The sequence below is a fragment of the Strongylocentrotus purpuratus genome, unplaced genomic scaffold (assembly GCF_000002235.5).
Source record: "Strongylocentrotus purpuratus isolate Spur 01 unplaced genomic scaffold, Spur_5.0 spur5_scaffold_20, whole genome shotgun sequence".
NCBI lineage: Eukaryota > Metazoa > Echinodermata > Echinoidea > Camarodonta > Strongylocentrotidae > Strongylocentrotus > Strongylocentrotus purpuratus.
Genome location: NW_022145606.1, coordinates 27,366,266 through 27,392,788, shown reverse-complemented (window position 1 = coordinate 27,392,788; position 26,523 = coordinate 27,366,266). Strand labels below are relative to the sequence as shown.

At 36.4% G+C, this 26,523-nt stretch overlaps 1 protein-coding gene and 1 long non-coding RNA gene across 2 annotated transcripts; both read left to right on the top strand.

Moving 5' to 3' along the window:
- The first annotated feature begins 1,594 nt into the window (after positions 1-1,594).
- Positions 1,595-3,512, top strand: LOC105444643. The gene is made up of 3 exons (XR_004065573.1): positions 1,595-1,719; positions 2,903-3,013; positions 3,361-3,512. It is a non-coding gene; the product is annotated as an uncharacterized LOC105444643 (long non-coding RNA).
- Positions 3,513-11,626: 8,114 nt separating this feature from the next.
- Positions 11,627-23,496, top strand: LOC105444645 (fibrillin-3-like). The gene is made up of 10 exons (XM_030993813.1): positions 11,627-11,633; positions 12,453-12,646; positions 13,230-13,383; positions 14,749-14,912; positions 16,539-16,641; positions 17,113-17,292; positions 19,142-19,275; positions 20,181-20,321; positions 21,702-21,776; positions 23,326-23,496. The coding sequence occupies exons 1-10, from the start codon at positions 11,627-11,629 to the stop codon at positions 23,494-23,496; spliced, it is 1,323 nt and encodes a 440-aa protein (XP_030849673.1).
- The last annotated feature ends 3,027 nt before the right edge of the window (positions 23,497-26,523 follow it).

Below are 26,523 nucleotides of genomic sequence, written 5' to 3'. Positions count from 1 at the left end.
AGCGGGCGTCAGTGCCAGAAGTGGTCCTCGCAGTTCCCTCACGCCCACCCCTACACCAACTACTCAGACCATAACAGATGTTTGAATATTGACGAGCGTTTGACGGCGTGGTGCTATACCACCGACCCGCTGGTTCCGTGGGAGTATTGCCCCGTCGGCATGTATCATCCCGCCTGCATTGCCTCAAACTCACCCTCAAAGTGTAGGTAACCGTGATTGGCTTTCGAAAAAATATACTCAGCATAATACAGTGCGTCCCAGAAAAAACGAAACCGAGAATTATCGATGTTATGAAAGGGCAAAAACTCAACTTTCTAGAAATAGCACTTTAAAATTCAGATACCGCCCGCCAAATGACTCTTTGGTTTCCTCTCTTCAAATTGCTTTTAATCACTCATGCGTGAAATATGCATTATATGAGTTACGTCAAATGAAAGAAGAGGATCCAAGCTTTCCAAATATGTGTCATTTATCAATTATAGTTGTGATTAAGTTATGATAAAACATCGATAATTCTCGGTTTCGTTTTTTCTGGGACGCACTCTATAGGAAAGTGGACACTCTTTACTGTTCGAAACATTTATGAACACCGTCAATGAAATATATATCAAGTTAAAGAAAAATAACAACTCTATCAACATCAATAATGTTTAAGTTCTGAAGGTTTAGTCTTTTAAAATAAGGAGCAATAAGCCATTTATATGTTTATGAATATGTGCATGTGTTTAAAAATATACATTATATTGTTAAACAATTACAACAAATAATGAGAAACAAGAAGGAGGATTGAATTTTTATTATGTCAACTATATTCCTAAGATCGAATGGATTTGACAAGCATGGTCAAGATGCCTCTTCGTTCCTGTTAGTCATTATTATTTGTTAGCGGTCATTGTTTCGACTCCACAAGAAGATACTTAAACATATGTGCTTGCAGCCCAGAAACATGGACTTCATAGCAAACTTTTGAAAGGGTTGAGGACAAAGATAGAAAGGGTAATACTACGGAGGGAGGGAAGTGAGATTTCCAACTTTCAATGAAATGGTTAACATACATATTTAATAATATCATTAATACTTCATTCACAGGTTGCAAGACTTACAGGTTCGAAGTGGTTAATTATAGATAATTTAATGTTATTGGTAGGTTATCTCTTTATGTTTAGATGCACAATTTGTGGTTTAAAGATAAAGTTGAGTTCTGGTCATGCAATTGCATTGTGACATAAACGGTGTGGAATCGATCAGAAAAGGTTGACCATTTAGCATGTAAGTATTGGTGTGTAATACTGCAAGGTTCTGGAATTATCCAAATGATAAGAAATTTGGCCCGTCTTGGTAAGGTTACAAGCACTGTACACATAAAGATGTACTTGAGACTACACGAACATGTGGCGTAAAAATCCGTCCCGATTTGTATGATGTTACATTTCATATTTAGAATGTTAAGGCATTTGAAGAGCCATACTTTTCAGGGAATATTTTTTAAGTGATATTCTTCCACACTTGCATAATACAATGAAAATGCTCACAAATTATGTTTTACCTCTTCCCAGAACTCAACCTTCTCTTTAATTATTCATGCAGGGAGACCTGTAGTAATCTTTAAATCAGATAACAATGGAACGTGGCCTAAGTTCAAGGAGGATTCTTTTAAAGACTACAGTGGATTCGAGTTTGACTCCGTCGACGGGGTGGAGTTTGTAGACTGCATAAAAGGTAAACGGCAGCATTATGGGTATGATGCTTTTGATGTCTGAATCATTTGGTTTTTAACATATTTTTCCATTTTCTTTCGGTATCGAAATAATATGATCGGAATTATGATGAATATCTATCATTCATTTCATTTAAATTTACTACCTATATGTATGTTTGTGTACAAAATAACAATTCAGATTTTTATGGTTGCGAGGATTTTGTTTATCAATAAACCATCTCAATTTAATTCATTCAATACACAAATTATTTTAAAATGCTAATATATGTTCAGTTGTTTCCATATTCATGGCACTTGAAGGAGAAGCGTGCGTTCCCAATCCCGGTCACAATGACGGTTCTTGTATCATGGATGGAATCTCATACATCTAACATTGCTCCGGTCCCTAGACGGGGGGGGGGGGGGGGCAATCTGATCTGATGAATAATTCGCAGATTAAATATGCTCCATGAGATGTCAACAAAAGGGATAATTCGGAGCTACTCACTTTGATACGTATTGAATAATCACAATGCAGTCTCAATCTAATATTTTGTCGATGCCAAGCCTTAGGAAACATTTCGGGTATTCAATACTCGTTTGTTCGTTTGTTCTACTCCCATCGTTGTGACTAAGGGTCGGGTGTCATAGATTTTTAAACCAATGCTCTCCGCTGTCTCCTCTATCTAGCGTTTTCTGTGAATTTTACAAAGGATCTCCCTGTCAACTGGTTAATATAATCTGTACAACTCCTTCATTGCCTTCCTCCTGACTGCATCCCATTGATTCGATCCTCAATAATGTGGGTACAGATATTATGGATCCTGGGTGGTGTTTCACAAAGACTGAGATCAACTTAAATATGATAGGCCATTCATGCCACTGGTTGCTCTCACCCTTGGTCTCTCATTTATGATCTTTAGATAATATTTTTTCCTTCAATAAGGAACTATCAGAAAGCTCAATTCTGTAAAAGTGTGACCATGATTTGTACGTCCATTGAGAGTCCCTTGTCAGTAAATGATGAGAGTAACAGTGACATGAACGACCTGCCGTAGTTAAGTCCAACTTGAAGTCAATCTTTCTTGGTGAAATCCCCCCCCCCCCCCCTGATGGCATGTGCACCATACTGCAATTTCCTTTTTCAATACTAAGCTTGCATAAAATAATAATATCATTTTCCCCTACTGTTGCTAATTGAAGGAGAAGCATGCGTACCTAATCCCTGTCTGAATGGAGGCTCTTGTATCAGGAACGCAACCTCGTACTTCTGCCAATGCGTGGGTCCCTGGACTGGATGGAATTGTAATGATGGTTAGTGTTTCCTTACCTTATGCTTCTTTATGATTATTCTTAACCCGTTGACTCCTGAATTATCAAATTCCCATAGACCTAACACATGGACCTCCAGGTTCCAGTAAACAATGGGTTAATGGTAATTATTTCTAGAATAATGATTTTAAACAAAAATCATAATCATCTTCCTCTCCGTCTTCTTTTTCTGGTCCTCCATCCGCTTTTGCCGGAGATTAGCAACAATATTATTTGTGTTGAGATATGTCTATAAGCATGTAAATTAGTCTTTATTGAGATGAATTAGTAAGATAACAATTTAACACACAGGACCTAACGTTATATTTCCTCTGTAATCTGTCTTTTAGAATCATCAAATCTTGACGACATCTTTTGGTCGACGAATCACAGCATCACGGTCATCACAAACACGAACCTTGATCACGAAGAACAGTACTCTCACCAGGTTTTACTGAAGTTTTACAAGATTTACGATAGAGACAACCCTACATTCGTCGTTATAGAGGTACGTGAAGATATTCGTAAAGTCACCGCAAACTGTTCGATCCTCCTACGATCCGATTTTCGAAGAAATTGCAATTATTTATATAATTGTTATTAATAATGCATTATATGGACATCTAAGCAATCATCATCTTTCGGATTTGACTTGTAAATAATGAAAGAATATTAACAAACGAAATTGTATTGCACTTATCTCTTCCAGTCAGAATAAAACCCGAATCAGCTTCAAGTCGTAGACAATCGCACGACATCTGACGCAATTTGTTTTCTTTCTCAGAGGAAGCACGAAATCTCTTGAATTAACGATACTGCTATCAAAATCCATTGTCATTAAGATTGTAAATGTTCGTAGTGTTATATCAAATACTATGAAAATCCTTCTAAAATCGGATCGTAGTCAACTTGTGTGTGTGTGTGTGGGCGGTGGGCTTAATATTAGTAAAAAAATAACGATGGAAAGTATGCGGAAACGCCCTTGTTTAACTCGGTTATAAGAGTACAATTTCGCAAGGGGGAGCGATGTTTTTTGCCTAATATATCAATTCGTCACCTTGCATAGTTTGCAAGTTTGAGTTAGAGTTTGAGTTGTAATGCATAACAAAATCACAAACATAGTCAATACATCGTACATATGTCGCAGTTTTATATGCGAATCCAAGGTGAATCATTTAATAGCTATGACTTGGATTCTTATCAATAAACCTTGCCAGTTCAATTCAATTCAATATATATCATTTGGTAACTAAACCTAACAAATAGCAACAGGTTAATCGGGGTTATCGAGTTCAGCCATCATGGTTTGCTTCGATTTATCCAATAATTAATATAATGTTTGATATTATTTATGGAGGAAATTGTAAAATTAAAAAAAATAGGCAATTTTGAGCTAATAAGATATGTATATTACAAAAAGACAAGCACGCTGACGGAATAATTGCGTTTAATTTAATGTATTTCCTTAAAGGTACTATGTCCCATTTGCAGGCCAAAAAAATGAAAAAGTTAAATTCCAACTGCATTTGAAAGATAATACTAATTTATAACTTCCCTAAAAAAGGTGGGGCTTGAAAATGTCTTCAAGTGGGAAAATAACGACTATTAGTTGTCAAATCGACTTTAGGGCTATAGAGCCCAAAAGTAATAGTCTTGATTTTCAGACAATTGTACCGAATGGTCATACGTTTTATGCTGCACAAAGATTCAATCGGTTTAATCTTGGCCATCACAAGAAGTGGGTTATTGATGTAGACAAATGCTCATGTACCCTTTACAACTCTTTTCATGTATGTTATTACCAAAGAAGAAAAAAGCCAGTCAGTTAAGTCTAGCAAGTAAACAGGTTTCCTTGCATAATTTGAATATGAGGACACTGCTAATATTTAAATTTCACAGATAGGACATACATGACATATTCATAATTCCTACAAAGTTATACAGAATTTGAGGTTAGCTGCAAAAGGGACATAGTACCTTTAACCTGGACAAAATTAACATATCACGAAACGTATAGTTACAATGTAATATAGGAAGGGAGCGAAATTCCCTAACAACACAAGGCTTGTGGTAGGATCGCAAAACAGACATAATTATGATACATACAAACTACATTTCAATCATAATCTACATAAAATACCAATAAGAACGAGGAGATAGAAGAGAAGGAAAAAAGGAAGAAACAAACCAAACAATACTAAAAACATTTATATCAACATAGAAATGTATAAACGTACGTGTTGTACTAAAAAGACGTCTATATTTAACCCTAAATGGTATATGAACGGGACATCATAAAAACTTGTATAAATACCCTAACCCTAAATTAAAAACAAAATGACTATTTTAATGAACTAATGACTAAAGAGTAAACCTATTGTAAGTTGGGAGGCCTTTAAGTTTCCTCTGCCTGTAAACGTTAGAAAACATGGCGGTAATTATATTGTTCAATCGTTAACCCTTATTATACAACACACTCCCAGATCCTAATCAAATGATTGGCCATGCGCGGTCACGTGTGATTCATTTACTGAGCCTATTGCACTCGTTTTCATGAAAAGGAGTGCAATATTTTCCAGTACTATTGAACTCGTTTTCAGAGCGCAGTAGTGCGCGTAGAGGTTAGAGCGCTTAATACTGCGTGAGCATGAGCCTATTATTGCGCAGCACTATGCGTAAATGGGTATAGAGGTAAGTGCGCTTGCTATATCTATAGATATGTGTGCGCACTAAATTAAGCCTTATTAAACTTGAGATTTATTTGTCAGCCATATACTGTCACGAAACAATCTTGAATGAATTCTTTTTACATCAAATAACAAGGATCTAGGAGTTTCGTTGTATAAAACAAATGATGCATGTTTTCATTCGTTTATTATACGATCTATCCACCCTCGTTGAATGTTGTGTGTGTCTATCGCACTCAGCCTAACGGCTTCGTGCGATAGATACACACAGCCTCAACTCGAGTGCGGATAGATCGTATAATGAACTCATGCGCATGCATCATTTGTATACTGTACTGGGGGGGGGGGGGGGGCTTGCGCCGCAACCGCTCAGAATTTTGAATTGTCGTTTCATGACTTTTTTCCTCAAGTCTTACGCACATTTTGATACCATGTTCGTCGAAATCGGATATACCTGTAAGGTGTTACATAACAATTAGTATGCGCATGTCTTCACAAAGTGTTATAATTGCATATATTCAAGTACAAGAATAAATGTGAATACAGGTTTAGATGTATTTGTTCCTAAGTGGGAGATATGAATTGATATCAAATTGCTTTTATATGTTTCTCAAAGTAAATTGATGTATTCCAGAACAAAATAATACATTAGAAATAAAACAATAGATATAATAAGAAATAAAATACATAAGAAAATAAATATTTGATAATCGCATAAAATGTGCATGAATTATCATTATTAATTATATAAAAATAACTATGTTGTGTAATAAAATAATTTTCATTCAAAAAGTGGAGTCTGACATTTTTTGTAATGATTCTAGTTCCCTGTATATTTCCAGATTTTATATTCACGAATGCGTAATTTGCGTATTCATAATTTATGCAAATTGACCTATGCATTTTCAAATATCATACAATATCATGTAGAGTTTTCAGTAAAATGCATAAAATTAGCATTTTGCATAATTAATTAGGCTATAACGAGAAAATGTGCATACTAGGAAAAAACTAATTATACAGTGTTGTTCCTTACGTAAACAAAATAGCCCAGTACAGTAAGGGTTAACAGGACAAGAACATGCCCTTCTAATTATCATGTCTCCCCAATGACTAATTTTGTTAACTACATTCTGTCTTTCTAATGACGCTGTAAGGCCTATGTACACATACGTTCATACATATGTGTCTACACACATACAAATCTATTTGGTGTGGTTGGCCTAGCATAAGTTTGTATGCCTCTTTTCAGATATACGTTGACGACTCCAATGACCAATGTCCTGTATTCGAGGGGAACTATACCCTCTACCCTATACCTGCATTCCAGCAATACATGACTACCGTCAATGCTTCTGACAACGACAAAGGATACAACAGCCAAATATCTTATTATTCAGAAGTGTTGCACTCGGTGTAAGTTTCTAACATTTTAGATTTGTAAGATTTCACATTGTCTTATCCTTTTAAGTGTATTTTCCGATTTCCAGTCTAATATCTCATTATTCAGAAGTGTCGGACTCGGTGTAAGTTTCTAACATTTTAGATTTGTAAGATTTCACATTGTCTTATCCTTTTAAGTGTATTTTCCGATTTCCAGTCTAATATTTCATTATTCAGAAGTGTCGGACTCGGTGTAAGTTTCTAACATTTTAGATTTGTAAGATTTCACATTGTCTTATCCTTTTAAGTGTATTTTCCGATTTCCAGTCTAATATTTCATTATTCAGAAGTGTCGGACTTGGTGTAAGTTTCTAACATTTTAGATTTGTAAGATTTCACATTGTCTTATCCTTTTAAGTGTATTTTCCGATTTCCAGTCTAATATCTCATTATTCAGAAGTGTCGGACTCGGTGTAAGTTTCTAACATTTTAGATTTGTAAGATTTCACATTGTCTTATCCTTTTAAGTGTATTTTCCGATTTCCAGTCTAATATTTCATTATTCAGAAGTGTCGGACTCGGTGTAAGTTTCTAAAATATTAGTTCTGTTAAATTTTACATTGTCTTTTCTTGATTAAAGCTTCTTCAATTTTTCATTTAGGATTACACAAATATATTGAATCATATTTGTAAAAGGGTCCGGGCGTCGTTTAGAAGGTTATTTGAAATACCTAGATAGGGTTTCCACAGTCTAATATTTGAATGTCTTCACTAAGTGCTTTATTTTAACATGACCTGGGGGTGTTTCACAAAGATCCTAAGTTGAACTTAACTCTAAGTTGAACCTAAATATTATGGAGAGCCATTTGTAGCCTTAAAATAAAATATATTCAAATAAAAAATTGAAGTATGTTAGACTTTTCATAAATTGCCCATCAAGAACATGAAATCTCCTTCATAATAGAAAATATGAATGGTTAAAATTAACATGTTATGCCTTTTAAAATCATTTTTACAAAATATTTTCAAAGATGCTAACGGCTTTCCATAAGTTTTAAGTCCAACTTAGAGTTAAGTTCAACTTAAGGTCTTTGTGAAGAAAAAAAAATTGGTTGTTTTTCTTACAAAATTATTATTGTGTTATTAGAAATACTTATATGACTGGGTTAATTCATTAATAGTGTTAATTGTGTAAATACGAAATATATTTGTTTGGTAACGGAAATTGATAATGATAATAATAATAGTGGGGTTCTTGTAAAGCGCTCATGTCTGTCATACGGGACAGTCCTGGCGTTCCCGATCATTACCCTGGCTTCAGCATGGCTGCCATACAGCGCTCTAGCATTTCAAGGAATTAATTAATGTTATGGAGTCATTTGTATCCCTTCGAAGACCACTGGATGATGAGTTTTTGCACGAAGTCACCGTTCGTTTGGCAGCCATAGACGGTGGGTTTCCACGGAGAGGCACGGTAACAAACGTCACTCTGATAATAACCGGGACGTGTGTCCTTGATGCCGAAGAAGAGAGGACACCCCTTCATCTTACCACGGGTGTCTACACTGGGAAACTAGGTGTTGCGGTTCCTAAATATTACTTCTACAACTACGGTAAGGACTTCATAAACCACGAAAAAAATATACATACAAAAAACGAAGCTATGTTACAAAAACGACACAGACATTTTTATTTAGCATTTTGTAAAATCTCACAATTTTGAACCCAGTGCACCATTTCCACTCCTTCTGTTCCTGTTCTGTAAAGTGCATAGAGATTTGCGAATATATCTATGTGTTATGCGCTATACCAAAACGTGTAATCATTTCTTTAATTATTATTACCATAAACACCCTAAATCATGAAAATCGACTTGCAATCGATCGTGAAAAAATGGTATTGTATCGTCAATATTGCTACAATTATTGGGCAAAAAGAATTTCCGTTTCGGTTTAATAAAATTTGGAGTGGACTATTAGGCTATTATTATTATTAGTAGTAGTAGTAGTAGTATTGTTATTATTATTAATCGTTAATTAACGTCCATTGCATCTTATCTGTCGTTACGATGAATTGAAATAGAGATCGAACAAAGCTGGGGGAGATAGAATTAAGTGAAACTTTTAATGTTATAGGTCCCTGTTAAAAATGCAGGTTCCAATATAATGTATGTATTTTCTGCAAAGAACTCTGTGCAATTGCGCATATAAAATTTGTTAGGTTTCCTGGACATTTTTGATAGAGGAGCTCTAACTTGGAATACGATTAATCTATGAATCTATTTGTTGGAGTCTATAGTCCTTCTTTTGTTTTCGCTTGTAACCGGTATTTGTATATTTCGTCGCGAGCTGTTTTGGTATGAGTTGTCATGATTTCCGTTTCTGCGACTTTTCTTTTCGAAATAGCTAAACTGCATAACTTTGTATTAAAAAGAAACTTACATAACAGTGATCACCTTTAAACATTGGAATGAAATTGGAATCATACAACACAGTAATCATCGGGTTATATTTATGTGTGTTGGCTCTATCTATCTTGACAAATTTCGTCCTTAAACTCAGTTTACTAAGTTTAAAACAATTAAATAAAATAACAATGTGCATACAAATTAAAGTAAAGAGTTGTTAAAGGAATCGCGTTGTAAAAAGGAACACTCTGTAAGGAATATAAAAGGGTTGATTTGTATAGGTAACACTTATGATTTGCTGTTTAGGTCTATTGTGAGGATTTAAAACGATCACAGTGATTAGAGAATGATAAGTCGTACTTCAAAAAACATGCGATGCCAACTATGATATTCGTCCGCACTATAACGTGAATCAGTGAAAGATCACAAATTATATATAATTTATCCCGTACCACAATTCAACTTCCTCTTGAAAATGAAGAGTTCCAATACGAATCTGATACTTTAAAGCCCCACTGTCCTACTCGTAGCTACTTGCTCCCTCAATATAGAAAACTTCCCCATTCGGTGCCTGTTGGTCCCCCGTGATCCTCTTTTTCTTATGTTAGTTGAGAGCTGAGTTAATGAGATAGCCACCTGTCACAGTGACCTCGCTGGCTAGCTGGGTGGTATAATCCCTTCTGGCTGAACTAGTACAGTCGGCCTTTAAAATTTGACTTCATTCTTTCTTTCTTTTTCTTCTTCAAATGTTGCAGTTTGCCTGAAACCACTTGGAATGGAATCAAAGATGATTAGTGCATACGATCTTAGTGCATCTAATGATGGTTTGGAGAAATATGATACTGACTGTGCAAGACTCAACAGGCTTCCGTCATACCAGTGTGGTTCAGGTAAAAACTCAATGTCCGCTTGCTTGTTTGTTTTAAACCTCGGTCACAAATGCCATCACGAACTGGTACGAACGCCGTACGAACGATTTTCAGACAATGGAAATTCGGGAAGACAATGGAAAAACGGGGAGATCCGTACGAAATTATCGTCCGTACGAACCTTTGTGACCGTATCATTACCTGTCTAGTAAGAAAACATATGTATGCGTGTAAGTAAGCAGCCAGGGGACCGACGCGGCTTTAAGTCCTCTCAGAATGACATGCTCTCTTAATGCTCTCCGAATACCTTAAATAACAGCATTTGCGCATCGACCTGGTTTCGAACCCGCGACCTCAAGGTTATGAAACCACTGCTCTACAACTGAACCATCGCGCATCCTCAATAAGCCAGTTCATAGATACAATCTGCGCATGGTCAGATAAAGGTCATTTGTACCAAAAAGGTAAAACCCACAGAGATGAATACTGGATATGCGCTCATGAAAGTTATGTAACATTATTCATTTATGCACCAACGGTACATTCTATGATACGCAGGTGGAAGTATTCTTTTCAAAAGGGCAAACAAAAGGTATTCATGAAGCACATCTAGGACTTTGGCAGTTATTATTCTAATATGCTCAAAGTGGAACTTCTCCACGTGTAAAAGATCTGTGGATATTTGGGGTCATTTGTACCATGTGCTATCTGTAAACTCCCTTATTGTAGCTATATTTCCAACTCAATGAATGTCGCATTATCTACATTCTGTTCAATGATACCCTACTTAATCTGCCCGTAGATTCGGACATGGTTTCTAAATGCATTACAATGGAAAACTGATAATGCCCCCATGAGCTGAGTTCTAGACAGTTACTTACGATAATGTTTAAGGGTAGCATACACTATGAACATTACGGACAAAGAAAGAGGACAAAATATACAGTTCCCCATTCTACCCTCAACAATTGCTGTGGTAGACAAAAGAACATCCCTTCACTGCTATTATGTAGAAATGTGTAGAACAGGTGAATATGCATGTGACACCAGTTCTACACATTTTTACAAAATAGCAGGGAAGGGATGTTCCTTTGTTTACCTGTGGAACTGTATATTTTGTCCTCTTTCTTTGTCCGTCTTATTCATAGTGATAATAGGGACTTTTAGATTCGCACGAAGACAATGGGGATTGCTACGATCGACGTCCTTTTAATGCACTGCCTTGAATGGACGTCACACGTATCAGTCCACGCAAATCTAAAAGTCCATAATGTCTGGTAAACACAGGCATTCTTTGCTGGCAAAGGAATGCGTCATTGACTTCTTCGTTCTGTGACGGACCAGTGAGTTGAGCATGGCGTTGTATACTTGGAAATGTGAGTTGATCTGGCGGTTTGGTCCGTCTATGTTTACAAACTGACTTTGATCGGACCCAGGTTCAGAATTGAGTCACGACTTTCAGATGGTGACGATAAAATTGTATATCCGATTAAAGATAAAGGTGAGTTCTGGTAATGCGATTGCATTGTGAAAGAAAAGGTGTGGAATGGATCAGAAACAGTTGATCATGTAGCATGTAAGTATTGGTGTGCACTGCAAGGTTCTGGAGTCATCAAAATCATAATAAATTTGGCCTAGTCTTGGTAAAGTAACAAGCACTGTCCACAGAAAGCTATGTATGGGAAAACACACATGGTGTCGTGGCTAGTACTACCTTAATTTCCTTGTCTTTCTATGCTCATTACTCAGCTAGTATACATTTTTTTCCAAAATTGTTTGGCACATGTCATTTATTTGTAATCTTGAACATTCAGTGTAAGTTTCGTTTGATTCTGTGAGAATTTTTTTTTTTTTTTTTTTTTTTTACCAGAACTGGAGTTTATCTTTAATACATGTCTTTGTTATACCAGTAAATTTAATGCTTCCTGGGAGAAATTTCAATAGTTTAAACATATTTGTGGCTTACACCCAGTAAATAAGATCGATTTATCGATCTGTAATTGAAAAACAAGTCAGAAAAAATACATGTCTGTAGTACACCCAATTATACACACGAATGTCCGTGGTAATGTGTTCTTTCTTAATGTTATAAAAAGGTTGGGTTCCCAGCGATTTCCCGTCACTTCCTGGTGAATGGATCGAGGTTGCAATGAACGAAACAACAGTCTTTGCCGGAATCAAAACCCAGGGCAGCAGTGTGATCGAGGCTTGGGTCACGACCTTTAACCTGGCCATCTCAAACGATACTCTGACCTGGACGTATATCTCCGACTCAAACAACGTCACCCAAGTATGTAATTCTTACATTTCTACAGTACATTTAAACACAAAAGGAGTTTACGTTGTATCACACTTTAGAAGCTTCGTATAAAATTTCAAATCTCTAGTGACCTTTGATGCAAGGTCAACGTATAACAGTCAGCCGTATTCTTCCAAATTTAATTAATTTATTCATACTTCAGCTTTTACGCTAGACTGGTAAACTTTAATTTTTATCAAATAATTTCAGTTACAGGTTTCGGCAGAGGTAATGAATAATTGTCGAAGTGTTATAGTATATATGTTAATTGGGGGGGGGGGCCTGGGGGGACGTGGAGGGGGAAGGGAATGGCTTTTTCCTCGAACCATTATGATAAACTCACATACGCTTTAAATTGAACTTAAGTATACGAACTTCCATACAACACTTCTTATTGTGCGATTTTAGGAAGAATTACCTATTTTATTCATAGAAGAAAATATATATTGACGCTAGGAAATCTGTATTAAATGAATTATGGACATTATTGCATTATACAGGGTTGCGCTTCGGATTCTCATTTATTTCCTCCGTATATCGTTTCATCTTTCTCGTTATCTTCAATAACCCACAGCTATTCAATGGAAACGTCAACCAAAACAGTACGGTAACAAACTACTTCGACGAGGTGTACGCGATTTATTTTCGGGTTTATCCCATGACGTGGCACATCAGAATCGGATTGCGCTATGAGTTACTTGGATGCAGGCCGTATATGAAGTTTAAACGTAAGTTCAAAGTTCAAACAATAATGAGAGGCGGAGCGTGAGTCCGCCCGTTGAGGGGGGCACTTGGTAGATAAAGTGCAGAGCCATCTATACACAGAGTTTGGCCAACCCGGTTCGAGTTAGACACACTACGGCGACTACTGCTTTGTTGAGCAAGCAGAACATAAATAATGTTGTGCCATGTTGTGTCCCAGCGAAACTAAGTTGGCTAAACTCTGTGTAAAGATGGCTCTGATGAGGTGGTAGGGTGTCTTTTTGGATAATGTAAACGCGAAATTAAGAATTAATATAGTGAAGTATAATAATGATCTTAATTTTATAAGGAACTCAATTGACACGCATCTGATTCATTCACGCAAGAAATCCACTCCCTGTGGACTTTTCCTACCATATGGTCACCGTGAGGGCATATGGCATTGAATAACACAAATGCCTTTGTCATCAGACTAGGTCCCAATTTCTTTCCTGGGTACAGAGTGGCAAATGTAAATGTATACTTTGTCTTAGTACATTAGTGCCGTGTTGGCGTGTTCCAGATGCCGACGGGTTACTCAGGTGTCACCTTTTCATTTCCCCATTCGATGTTTCATTCCTTTTATTTGGCACTTCCCCATCCGACCTGTACCCGTAGCTGCGCCCCAGGAAAAGTTCATGTATGAACAATGTACGTTAAAACTTAGGCTAGTGAACTGTTGCATAATTTCGGCTGGAGGAGATTATGAAATATAAAAACAACTCTCAGAAACAACTACAATGGAATAAATGCAAAGAGCTTTGTTGCATGAGCCTAATATGAAAATAGATATGCAAGTGAAAGGAGTCTCTTCTTTCATTAGTCAGCTATTTCTAGTTATAATTCGAGTTATTGTTATCAGTTTTATTATTATCATTATTTTTAAAATCATCATTATCATTTTAAATTTGTCATATCATTCTAACTGTTATTATTATTATTATTTTCATTATTAATATTATCATATAGTGTATATCATTATAACTTGTATTATTACGATAATTATTTGCACTATTATAGTTATAGTTATTCTCATTGTTATTATTAATATTATTGTTATTATTATTATTATTATTATTATTATTATTATTATTATTATTATTATTATTATTATTATTATTGAATCATGTGCAAATATGTTGGGATGCGAGCGATGTGAGACGACATACTACTGTCCAGGCGATGGTGTATATTATTATAACTTGTATTATTATTATTAATATTATTATTGACTCATGTGCAGATATGTTGGGATGCGAGCGATGTGAGACGACATACTACTGTCCTGGCGATGGTGTATATTATTATAGCTTGTATTATTATTATTAATATTATTATTGAATCATGTGCAGATATGTTGGGATGCGAGCGATGTGAGACGACATACTACTGTCCTGGCGATGGTTCTCGCTCTGCATGTGGACGATGTGAACCGCCAAGCGAGGACTGTGATCGGTCGCCTGTAGAACACTCCTACGGCCACGCCACCGAATGTAGCCCGTGTCCACCGGGGCATGTGAGTACCATTTGCCAGATCGACGAGGGCCCCTTTGCATAAAATGTACCATTGATGGTAAATTTGTCATCAATGGCAACAACCATAGTACCAGGGCTCAACAGCCAATCAAAATCAAGGTTTCCATGGTAGTTACCAGTGATGGCATAGCTACCATCATCGGTGAGTTTTGTGGAACGGGGCCCAGATCTATTGTGTGTGTGTTTTTGTTTTTTACCTGACTGCTAAGAAAGCATGTGTATTGCATGTAAGTAAGCAACAAACAATTTGACCGTCGGCCTTAAGTCCTCTCATATGGATTTGACAATGAGGATTAATGTCTTATACCAAAGGGCACGAGCGAATTAGTTTCGAACCCGGGATCTTCCGGTTAAATACGAGACCACTGCTGCACCGAACCATTGCGCCTCCTTTAGCATTATTTTTTAATTACTTAATTAGTAAGGAGGATAAAAACAGAAGAAAACTATTACGAATTTGAAATCAAGCTCTTCTAAGCTCTCCTCTTCTAAATGAGCACTATTTTGTATGAAATGATATCAAACACTTTACACTTTAATAAAGGCTGTAATAGAATGACGCAATCGTTTCAAAGTGAAATAATTTTGGTAATATAAGATTTTCGTTAGCTCGGATGAGGGAGGTACATAAAAATCTATTACTTAATCTATTTTAATATATTTCTAATTTGGAATGCTTTTAACATTCGTACTTTATTATTAAAGCTTTTCAATGTTATACGCTCTTCAAAGTGTGATAAAATAATTGTGAAGAAAATATCGTGAAATTAATTTACTTTTTACGTTTATCATTGTTATCTTAGAGATGCCATGAGGGATATGCATGGCTATGTTCAAATAATACGTATGCAGCCTGTAATGAATCGGTAAGATACAACAAAGAGTTTCAAACTTCTTGAAAAATATGTTTTGTTTAAAGAGAAGGTTGAGTTCTGGGAAGAGGTGAAAACTAATGTATTGAGTGTAATCATTGTTATTACGCAAGTGTGGAAGAACATGAGATCAAACATGGTCCCTGAAAAGCACGGCTCTTCAAATGCCTTCATATTCTAAATATGTCATGTAACATCGTAAAAATCCGGGGTAGGATTTTTACGCCACGTGTTCGTGTAGTCCCATATACATCTTTCTGTGTACAGTGTTTGTAACTTTACCAAGACTTGGCCAAATTTCTTATCATTTTGATGATTCCACTGGAGAGCGTACTCAATTAGCACATTATTCTACAGAAATATATAAATGTATTAAAAATATACTATTTGATTATTATATTCATTTTGATTTTCCTCCGGAGTGTAAAGAATCGCGAAAAATATGTCTTTGAATTCAAATTGTAAGGCATGATCGTGAATGAGATCAAAGAAGGTTTCCTTGTACAACATAATTTTGTTTAAACGACTGTAAATACCTGATTAAACAAATATCCTTTTTTTTTTTCGTTTGTACTTCTTTTTCAAAATAAATGCTGTCATTAGAAATCGGTCAGTTAAGATTATAGTAAGCTTATTTGTTTCATATTCGAACTTACCAATCAGTTACATCCAATGATTGCGGTGATATAGGCTTACGGTAACATTATTTGTTTGATATGTACGAATATTTTTAGTTTTGTGATGATCATTGCGTCGAGTGTGAGGCTGGAACGGCATGCTTTGATGGTGTTAGGACAGAGTGCAAACCAGCCTTTTATTCCATAGGTTATGGACAAGGTAATCGTTGAACTTCTCTCTCTCTCTTTATATATATATATATATATATATCTTTCTCTCTTTATCAATATATCTGTCTATATATTTCTTTTGTTCTATCTCTCTATCTCGCTTTTTCTCCTCTCTCTCTCTCTTTGTCTAATGTATAATTATGCCTTTCTTACCATCACGTTAATCGATTTTAAACAAAGGGAAACGAACACTAGCTCATCTGAATTTTTTACAGAAGAGCATGCATGCTTAATACAAAATAATATATATAACCATAGGAGGCACAAAAGCCAAGATAAAATAAATACCAGTACTTGCACCAAAACACATTGCCTTTCAATTAAAACAAAATATTATATTTCATTGTAACAGATCCGTGGATATTTAGGGGTTGTTTATACCTGCCTCCGAATTAGTCTATCGCAAATATGTCGCAATATATTTTTTTTAGAGCATACTATTGTTATCACATATGAATAGATGAGTGTCTACCGTGTTCAGACGGCACCTACCAGTCTCTACCACGACAACCATCTTGTGAATGCTGTCCTAGTGGTTTTACCAGTAACATTGGCAAGTGGGAATGCGCCCCCTGCGAGTTTAATCAGTACTCCGATTCGGAGTGTGGGGATTGCCTTATTTGTTCATCTCCGTACGATTGTAAGTATTAATAGTCACACAAAAGAGAGAGAGAGAGAGGGAGATATGGGGGGATATGGGGGGGAGGGGGGGGGTAGAAGAAGCAACTTTTAATTTCAATAGATAGAGCAAACAATAACACAAATGTACAGTACCTATGGACAAGCATCACGTGGAAGTAAATCTTTATTTTGTCCTATGATGTGGACTAACTTAAGTTAACTACGATGTATACTATCATAAAAATTAGCAGTAGTAAATATATATTAATGGTAGTATAAGCAGGAGCTGTAGTTATGCTAGTAGGACAAGTAGATGACTACGCTAATCACGTTTGTCCACCCGATGCACCGCCCCCTGGATCCGCCATTGTCACAGGGTAACATATAGCTATGTTCAGTCTAAGTTCGCAACGCCCTCTATCGTCAGAGTCAGCAGCCTAACATGTTAGCCTATGGAATTTTATCCCCCCCCCCCAAAAAAAAAAAAGTTTAAAATTCCTTTTTTTTTAAACGAAAAGCACATCCACCCCGACGTACGTTATCACTAGCTCTTTCATTGGAACCCTCATGCCCCATTGACTTTTGAAAGTTCACCCACCGTTGATCAAAATAGGTTGCAAGCTCGTCATCGTTTATAATACACATGTGAAACAAGTCGAACTTTGGACTCAGTTTGCCAAGCGATTTTAAGATTATAGGTCAAGCACACGAAGGATAAGAAGCATGAATTATCATAGATCACTTCTGCTTGTTTCATTATGTCCATTTCATCCAACTCCCCACCGTCATTTCTCCATTTAGTAAAAGCAAACATTTTGCCGAGGTAAGCAAAAACATGAATATTTATGAACGGTCAGAGCCTTTTAGTCCGTAACGTATAGTGCATGGGCGATGATCCGTTCAGGAGGTAGAGGTCAGTGGTTTGTGCTGGCAATGTTCCAGCGAGCGAAAATGAGACAACCGGAGCAATATGTTATGTATACTGTACCGTTTTAACTGTACCTATATTATAATCTCTATCCCAGCTGATGAATAGTTTGTTTTGTTTTTTCTTTTTGATATCATTTTTCTAAGCAATAATACAAATACTTGCAATATCAAACTTCAACAATTTATGAAAAGATTATGACACCTAAGACTACACAATCATGTTAGGTACATGTTAATGGCAAAATTCACTTTCTGGTGAACTGGCAAAGTTTTCGTTTACTTCTACCTAGACGTCATATTATCCACATGTTAGGTTATGATAGTACATGGTTTACTAACATTGAGTCATTCATAAGATGACTTAGGGGTTATAATCCAGGTACATTAAAACAAATATGACTTTTACAAATACGGTACAGTATACTATGTTGTGAAATTTGTTAATCGGGTGCAATTAATGGGGTAGTCATAGTAGTAGTAGTAGTAGCAGCAGCAGCAATGAATATTAATTCTGTTATATGTTCATGCATATGGGGAATATTTAAAATATTTCAAACACTTATTACGAACAATATAATGTCAGGATTTCTTTCAAAGGTCCGGCGTGTAAATGGCAAATATGCGAAATGAAGGCTATCTTGCTTGCTGAACGTTAGAAGCTCTTATATATCATTTACATTCTTAAGTAGAAAAAAGATTTTCCTCGTTTGTCAATCCTGCAACATTTGTTAACGTTATTATTTCTCCCAGTACGATTTTTACTATTATTGTTTAAGGTCCATGCATGGTTGTCCCCAGGCCTTGATTTGAAAGTTAGAAGCTCTTGTGAATCATCTACATTCTTAAGTAAACAAATAAACGTTCCTTGTTTGTCAATCCTGCAATATTTGTTGACATTATTATTTCTCCGAGTACGATTTTTACTATTATTGTTTGAGGTCCATGCATGGTTGTGCCAAGGCCTTGCTTTGAAGGAGTGACGTGTGTTAATACAGGGAGGGGCCAGTTTCTCTGCCTGGATTGCCCACCCGGTTACGTGGGAGACGGGGATGACTGCATAGATATCGATGAGGTATTTTATTACATTTTGTTTCGAATTTTCGGGTTAAAAAAATATGCATCATGATATGAATTATTAATATTTGGTATAGGCCTACATGTCAAGTCGGGTCACTTCCCCGACGAAGGCTGACGCTGTAAGTTTTAGCTGAACAGCTTAACATTCCGGAGGTAAAAGTTTTGTATTGAGTTCAAAAGTTTAACTTCCAAGCACATTTTAGATACATCTGAGAAAAAAAATAAAACATAATATGTAGGTCTTATTTTCTCGGTATTACGGACTTTTAGATTCGCACAGAGACAATAGGGATTGCTACGATCGACGTCCTTTTAATGCACCGCCTTGAATGGACGTCACACGTATCAGTCCTCGCAAATCTAAAAGTCCCTAATAATACTGCTCCTCATGCCAGCCCTGGTAGTATTATTAAGCCAGAAATCGTCGGACACCCATTTGACACCTAGGTGGAAAGTGACAAAATGTGGATTAGCATCTCTTCAGAGCACGTAAGGACCGGGTAGGGACGTGATATCGTAATATATGAAGGGATTATCATTATCTTCGTTCATCTCAATCCTCCTTATTAGATGTCCCTAAGACGCGCAGTTCCTGGGGGGATAGAGCCTTTTCTCATTCTGGTCCGTCCCTTTGAAATAAGCTGCCACTTAGTATTCGTAACTTAACTACCCTCCATGACTTCAAAGTTGCTCTAAAACCCCATCTCTTTCTAAACAGTGATTTAATCATGTCAATGTAGCGTGATAATTTGTGTTGTTTTAGTTTACTTTATTTTAGTTAAGAAAGTTATATGTTTGTGATAGTAATATGTACAGCGCCATGAGCGTCAGAGCCTGGCGGATACCGGCGCTATATAAATATCCATAGTATTATTATTATTATTATTATCATTATTTTAGTGTGCTGACCACGACCCCTGTTGGCCTTCCGCTGGATGTTACAATCTATCACCGGGTTATATCTGCGGGAGATGTCCCAAGGGAACCGAGGGAGACATCATACATGGATACGGTTTAAACCACACAAGAGAAAATAGACAGGTGTGTGTGTGCTTTTTCTTATAGTAATGTGTTGGTTCTTTGTATTTCATTGTTGTGTATGTGTTTTTTGTACATGCCTTTTTTTTTGTTTTCTTGTTATATTATTGAATGTTGCGTTTTTTATAAAAAAATTTTTAAAGAGTGTAATTAGGCATAAATGTACAACGTTAAGGTATTACAAAGTGTTGGTATAGTGTCATGAATTTGGTTCAAATGAATATATTGGAAGCATATGCGATCCTTCAATATTCAGTGATCGTTGTCGCGGTTGAAATCGAGTATAAAGTTGTGAAATTGTAAATATTAAGCTCTTTATGTTGTAAAGCTCCCTCTCAAGGTCAAGATCTTAATTAAGCTATAAAACAATGTTTCTTGACTAAAATCGACCGATTAGCTACTTCCGTTTGGTAATTATATATCACAACAACATATTCTGAGATTTTCATGGTCGCAGCTACCATTGTACGGCCATAGGCGCTATTTGAAATTTATCAAAATTTACCGGGAGCACCGGTAAATTTTCATATTCAACTTTTTCTCAAAAGCAGAAGTTTTTTAGGGCCTAATTTTCTAGTGCTTATAATACGTCCACAGGGGCAGCCAAACATATTTAAAATTAAAAAATCACTATCCACCCAATTTTCAAAATTTCCCAAAACTTTGTATTACCTTTAAGCAAAATTAGTGATATAAAAACTAATTGTATACTGAATAGGAAAGAAATTACTGCTAATAATCAAATTCATATGTTTTTTGTCCCGTATAATGGAGGTTAATGTATAATGTACATGCTTTACATAATGTTTCTGCATTTACTATGCTATTCTATATTTAAAAAACATCATGAACAATGCCGAATAAAGATAATTTTGTTTCTGACAGAAAAAAAACACGAATACAAAATGTACGTTTCGATCACGAAAGGTGTTCACGAAAGGTGCCTTTCATCCCGACTGCTGTTAGCTAGGCTGTCTAAAGACGCTAGAATAATGACATGACATATTCCCACTGTGTAATAATCAGACACACACAATGCGGCTTTTCGTTGGCAAATCGCGCATCCGGGATTACCTCAATACAGCTTTCCTGCAAGCGCTCTTAGGTTAAAAAGCCGCAGCTTCTCGCACATGAGAATTAATCTAAGGCGCTTTAACCGGGTTGCGAGTTGCAGATGTAAATCAGTGTCTTGCTGAAGGGCGTTGGTAACGCGGCTGGGACACCAAACGCGAAACATTAAAGCCAAAGTTCGGTGACTTGCCATTTGAATAACAAAATGAATATGATACCATGTACATATTACTTTCGAAGGTTCGAGTTCATACCTCAGAATCACATTACATTAATTCTACTTTATCATCCCTGTATGACTTATGAGTTCAGATCTGTACCGATATTGATGAATGTCTGATCGATAATGGAGGATGCGATCCAAACGCACATTGCAATAACACGCAGGTAAGAGGGTCCACTTTTCTTTATTTTTTGGTCGTCAAAGAGTTCCTGTTTCATCTAATCTTGTTTTCAATTTCATATCTTTAGGTTCATTTACGATTACACATACATAAGGATTTTTAAACTTTTAATAATAATAATAATAATAATACATGAAATTTATATAGCGACATTATTCATTTTAATTAAATGATCAAGGCGCTTTTCAACGCTATAATATTATTTTCGCCGCTATAATATTATTTTCGCCAGTCTAATCTTAGACATATATGAATTTATTAGTCATGGATTCAATCATAGCCGTAGGGTCTACACCCAGCCCGTCTACGGTCAACATTTGGTCTAATAATGGTCTCGTCTACACATCATTTCGTTTAAAGGCCGTCTGTACTAGTTCGGCCTGAAGGGATTAGACTACCCAGCGAGGTCACTGACAGGTGGCTTTCTCATCAACTCAGCTCAGCTCTCAATTAACATAAGAAAAAGAGGATCATGGGGGACCAACAGACACCGATTGGGGAAGTTTTCTATAGAGAGGGAGCAAGTAGCTACAAGTAGTACAGTGGGGCTTAAATGATCATTTAGGCTAATAATCATTTGGTCTATTTCCCATTTTTTCTAATGCCCGTTTCGTCTACCATCTTTAAGGTCCAATACCGATTTGATGATTGTTATTAACTTATAGAAGGTAGACGGGAATGTGTGTAGACCGTATGGGTATAGACTAATTGGGTAGCAGACGAAGAGGATGTTGACCAAACGGCAGTTCTTCATCCTGCATATATAGGCTTACCGTTAAAGCCCCACTGTCCTACGTGTAGCTACTTGCTCCCTCTATATAGAAAACTTTTCCTAATCGGTGCCTGTTGGTCCCCCATGATCCTCTTTTTCTTATGTTAGTTCAGAGCTGAGATAATGAGATAGCCACCTGTCAGTGACCTCGCTGTCTGGTGATAATCCCTTCTAGCCCAGTAGTATTTGACGGTCTTTAATATTCCCCTCTATAAAGAAGAGCTAAAATTAAAAAACAGTAGTTATATGTCCTTCAATTTATACAGCATATTCTGTGAAAATGCCGTCGTTGATAAGCTACTTGTTATGGTTTGCAACCCTGTGTGGGTGAGGGTTTGCGTCTGTATGTGGCGTGTGGTTGTGCGTAAATTCGGAATGTGGGAATGTGGTATATAATCATGTGTACACGACCAGCAGGGATATAAAATTCATATTCAACATCGATTAAAGTTTATCTGTACTAGTTCATAGGAGGGATTAGACCACTCTGCAAGGTCACTCAAGGTTATCTCATCAACTTAGTTCTCAATTAACATAAGAAGAAAAAAGGATCATGGGGGACCAATGATTACCGATTAGGCAATGTTTTTTCAACATAGCGGGAACAAGTAGTTACCAGTAGGACAGTATGGCTTTAACCTTATAGTTATTCATGTCCAAAGATTATTGCTGGTGTATGAATTACGAATAAAGCGAAGTAGATCAAACAAACATTACTTCTCCCACCTTTTTTTCTTTCCCCTCATCTATTGGCATACAGGGAAGTTACTACTGTGGAGGGTGTCTATCGGGTTTCCTCGGTAATAACGAGATTGGATGTACACTCGGTGTAGATCATTGTGCATTAGGAACCCATGAATGTGACGAGCATGCCTCTTGCCACTATACACGGCCAGGATACTATTACTGTTTGGTATGGAGTGCTCACTGAGTTTTCAATATTTCAGATTTTGTAATGTTGTAAATTGAAAAATTTACTGTAGAAGAGGGGACAAAAAAAAATCCTCGAAATTAAAGAAAGGTCATGACCTATAAAATAAGATATTATTCTATCGTACTGTTACCACTTCTCTTTTAATATATATTGTGTATATCAGTATCTTTATATTAACTCATAGCCTGCCATGAGGATGCATGAACGCTATCGTTATAGTGCTTTGTACATGCGAGCAAACCATTGCTATGATGCCATGTGCGTGCGTGCACACTTTCAAAGTAGCAGTTATTGTTCATGCTCATTATAGTGTGCTGTGTGTTTTGCACTCGCCATTCATAGAATTATCGCGTTCATCAGATTATCTCCAAAACAATCTGGCACGGGGGGGATTTGGGGTTTGGCACAATGGGGATTAGCCCTGTGGCATGATAAGAGTTAATATCTACAATGCTATGGTAAATATATATATATATATAATATTTCGCGTTCTTTATTGACGTCATCAGTGTGATGAAGACGATGGGTCAGCCGGAAATGGGTTCACCTGCGGTCGTGACCTTGACCTGGATGGTCACGTGGACTCCAAGATCAAATGCGCGGGCACGTCGGACGAGAACTGCCTCGGGGATAACTGTCCGGGCTACCCTAACAGTGGGCAGGAGGATGCTGACGGGGATCGGATAGGAGATGCGTGTGAAACCGACTATGACAACGATAGGATTAGAAATGCTGACGTAAGACCCTGTTTGTATAGATATTATTAAACATAATAAGATGGTGATGTGTATCCTAATGAAATGATTGGTTGAGAGCGTACAAGTGACCAGGCATGTACTTTGCCTTACACGTAGTTTGATAATGACTGGTCATTATCAGATACTAAAAACATGTAATAAGTATTTTTTTTAAAATTATGTTATAAAACATAATTTAATAACAAAACAAATAAAACATAATCTTATAAAAACAAATAATACACATCATTTTGTTCTGGCATTAGTAAAATTACGCACACTCAGTTGGCCTACCTTTAAAACAGTCCAAACACCCTTGGCTATCGCCAGTCGGATGTGTTAGTCTGTTCCAAAGGTCCCTTGCGTGGGTAGTTCTTACTAATGCCCTCACTGATGTGTATTATTCGTGTATTAGAATTACTTGAACATATACGTTTGACGAGTTGGTCTAATGTATAACTCTCTTCTCTGCATTGCCTATGCACGGATTTGACCCTTGGTCACATTCATCTCATGAATATATTGAGTTGCTATGTTCGTTTCACGGTCTTAATGCTTTATCCGAATAACATATACGTTTTAACTCGGTGTATGCCATATGTAACTAAACGTATCGCACCGTGCCACATTATATCAAGATTATTTAACTGTCTCAGGGGGGTGTTTCACAAAGTTCCTAAGTTGAACTTAATTCTAAGTTGGGCTTAAATATTATGGAGAGCCATTTGTAGCCATAAAATAAAATATATTTAAAAGCGAAAATTCAATTTTTTAGCTCATCCGGTCCGAAGGGCCCGATGAGCTTATTTAGACTTTTTATAAACTCCACATCAAGAAAATGAAATCTCCTTGATAATAGAAAATATGAATGATTTGAATCAAAATTCCATGCCTTTTAAAATATCTTTTACAAAATATTTCCATAGATGCTAATGGCTTTCCATAAATGTTAAGTCCAACTTTGAGATAAGTTTAACTCAGGATCTTTGTGAAACACCCCCAGTAGCATGATTACTCTGTAAGGGATTTAAAAGGTTATCATGAGTCAATGGAGGAACCCTTACGAAAAACATTTTAATAACAATGGGGCTACCACGGGTAACAAAACAAAATAATACAAATTAAACCATGTGTTATCATTATCACATTATCCAATACCTGTTCAGATAATTCAGCCAGAACTATACCTGGTCGCTCTTTTTTTTTAAATTCAATTTTAATCGTTTTTTGTGTTTACCTTTATTAATGTTTATGTTTATCAGGTTATTATTTCAATATCATTATCATTGTCATCATCATCCCCGTCATCATTATCATCATCATTAGCATATTCATCATGAACACCATCATCATCACTGTCATCATCACTGTCATCATCATCGTTATCATCATCATAATCAGCACTAAGCATCATCATCATCATTATTATCACCATAATGAGTATCATCATCATGATTAAAATCATCGCCTTTTTGTTCATTTCTTTCCCGCAGGACAACTGTCCCTTCGTGGCTAACTTCGACCAGGCGGACGGCGACGACGACGGCACAGGTGACGCGTGTGATAACTGTCCTACAAACTCTAACGCTAATCAGCAAGACAACGATAGGGATGGTACCGGGAATGAATGCGACAACGACAACGACAACGATGGTCAGTGAAAAAGTTATATTATTTGCTCGTGTTGTAAATGTACTTTAAAAATATTCTTTTGATCTCGAAGAGGGATGTTTGTTTTGTTTCATTTTGTTTTTAGTAGAATTTTATTTTTTATTTTTTTTATTCGGACTGTGTGTTTTGCTTTGTTGTTGTTTACGTTGTCATCGTATTTAATAAAAGGTTAACCGTAGAATACCCTTTGCGCATCAGGACAATGTATAAGCCTTTGCGCTCGGTTAATTATCTAAATGCCATCCACGTAATCTTTTTGTATCACATTGTATTTATCTATGGAAAGATATATCAAAGGCCTCCTAATTATTTAACTGTTTCAATTGCAAGATTTAACTAAACCAGTATTAAAACGGTTGTCATCGAGCTTATCAAGATATATCAATGGCTCCAACAGACTAGCTCTGGATTCTGACAACATTTTAGTACACTATTTCGTTCATGAAATCAGCACATATCATCTATATTGTATTATGTGTTGTTCTCCTTTGTGGTATCACATTAAAAGGTTGTCTATAAACGTATAGTTAAAGACGCACGCAAGTGGGCTCTCATGGGGAATTCGACACCATGTGGGTGTTTACCCAATTACAAGTGTTTTTAATCACCATGACTA

Coding starts and splice junctions, on each gene's coding strand:
- LOC105444645 (XM_030993813.1), top strand. Junction 13,384..14,748: donor GCCGTATATGAAGTTTAAAC/GTAAGTTCAAAG, acceptor AATCATGTGCAG/ATATGTTGGGATGCGAGCGA. Junction 16,642..17,112: donor TTCCATAGGTTATGGACAAG/GTAATCGTTGAA, acceptor ACATATGAATAG/ATGAGTGTCTACCGTGTTCA.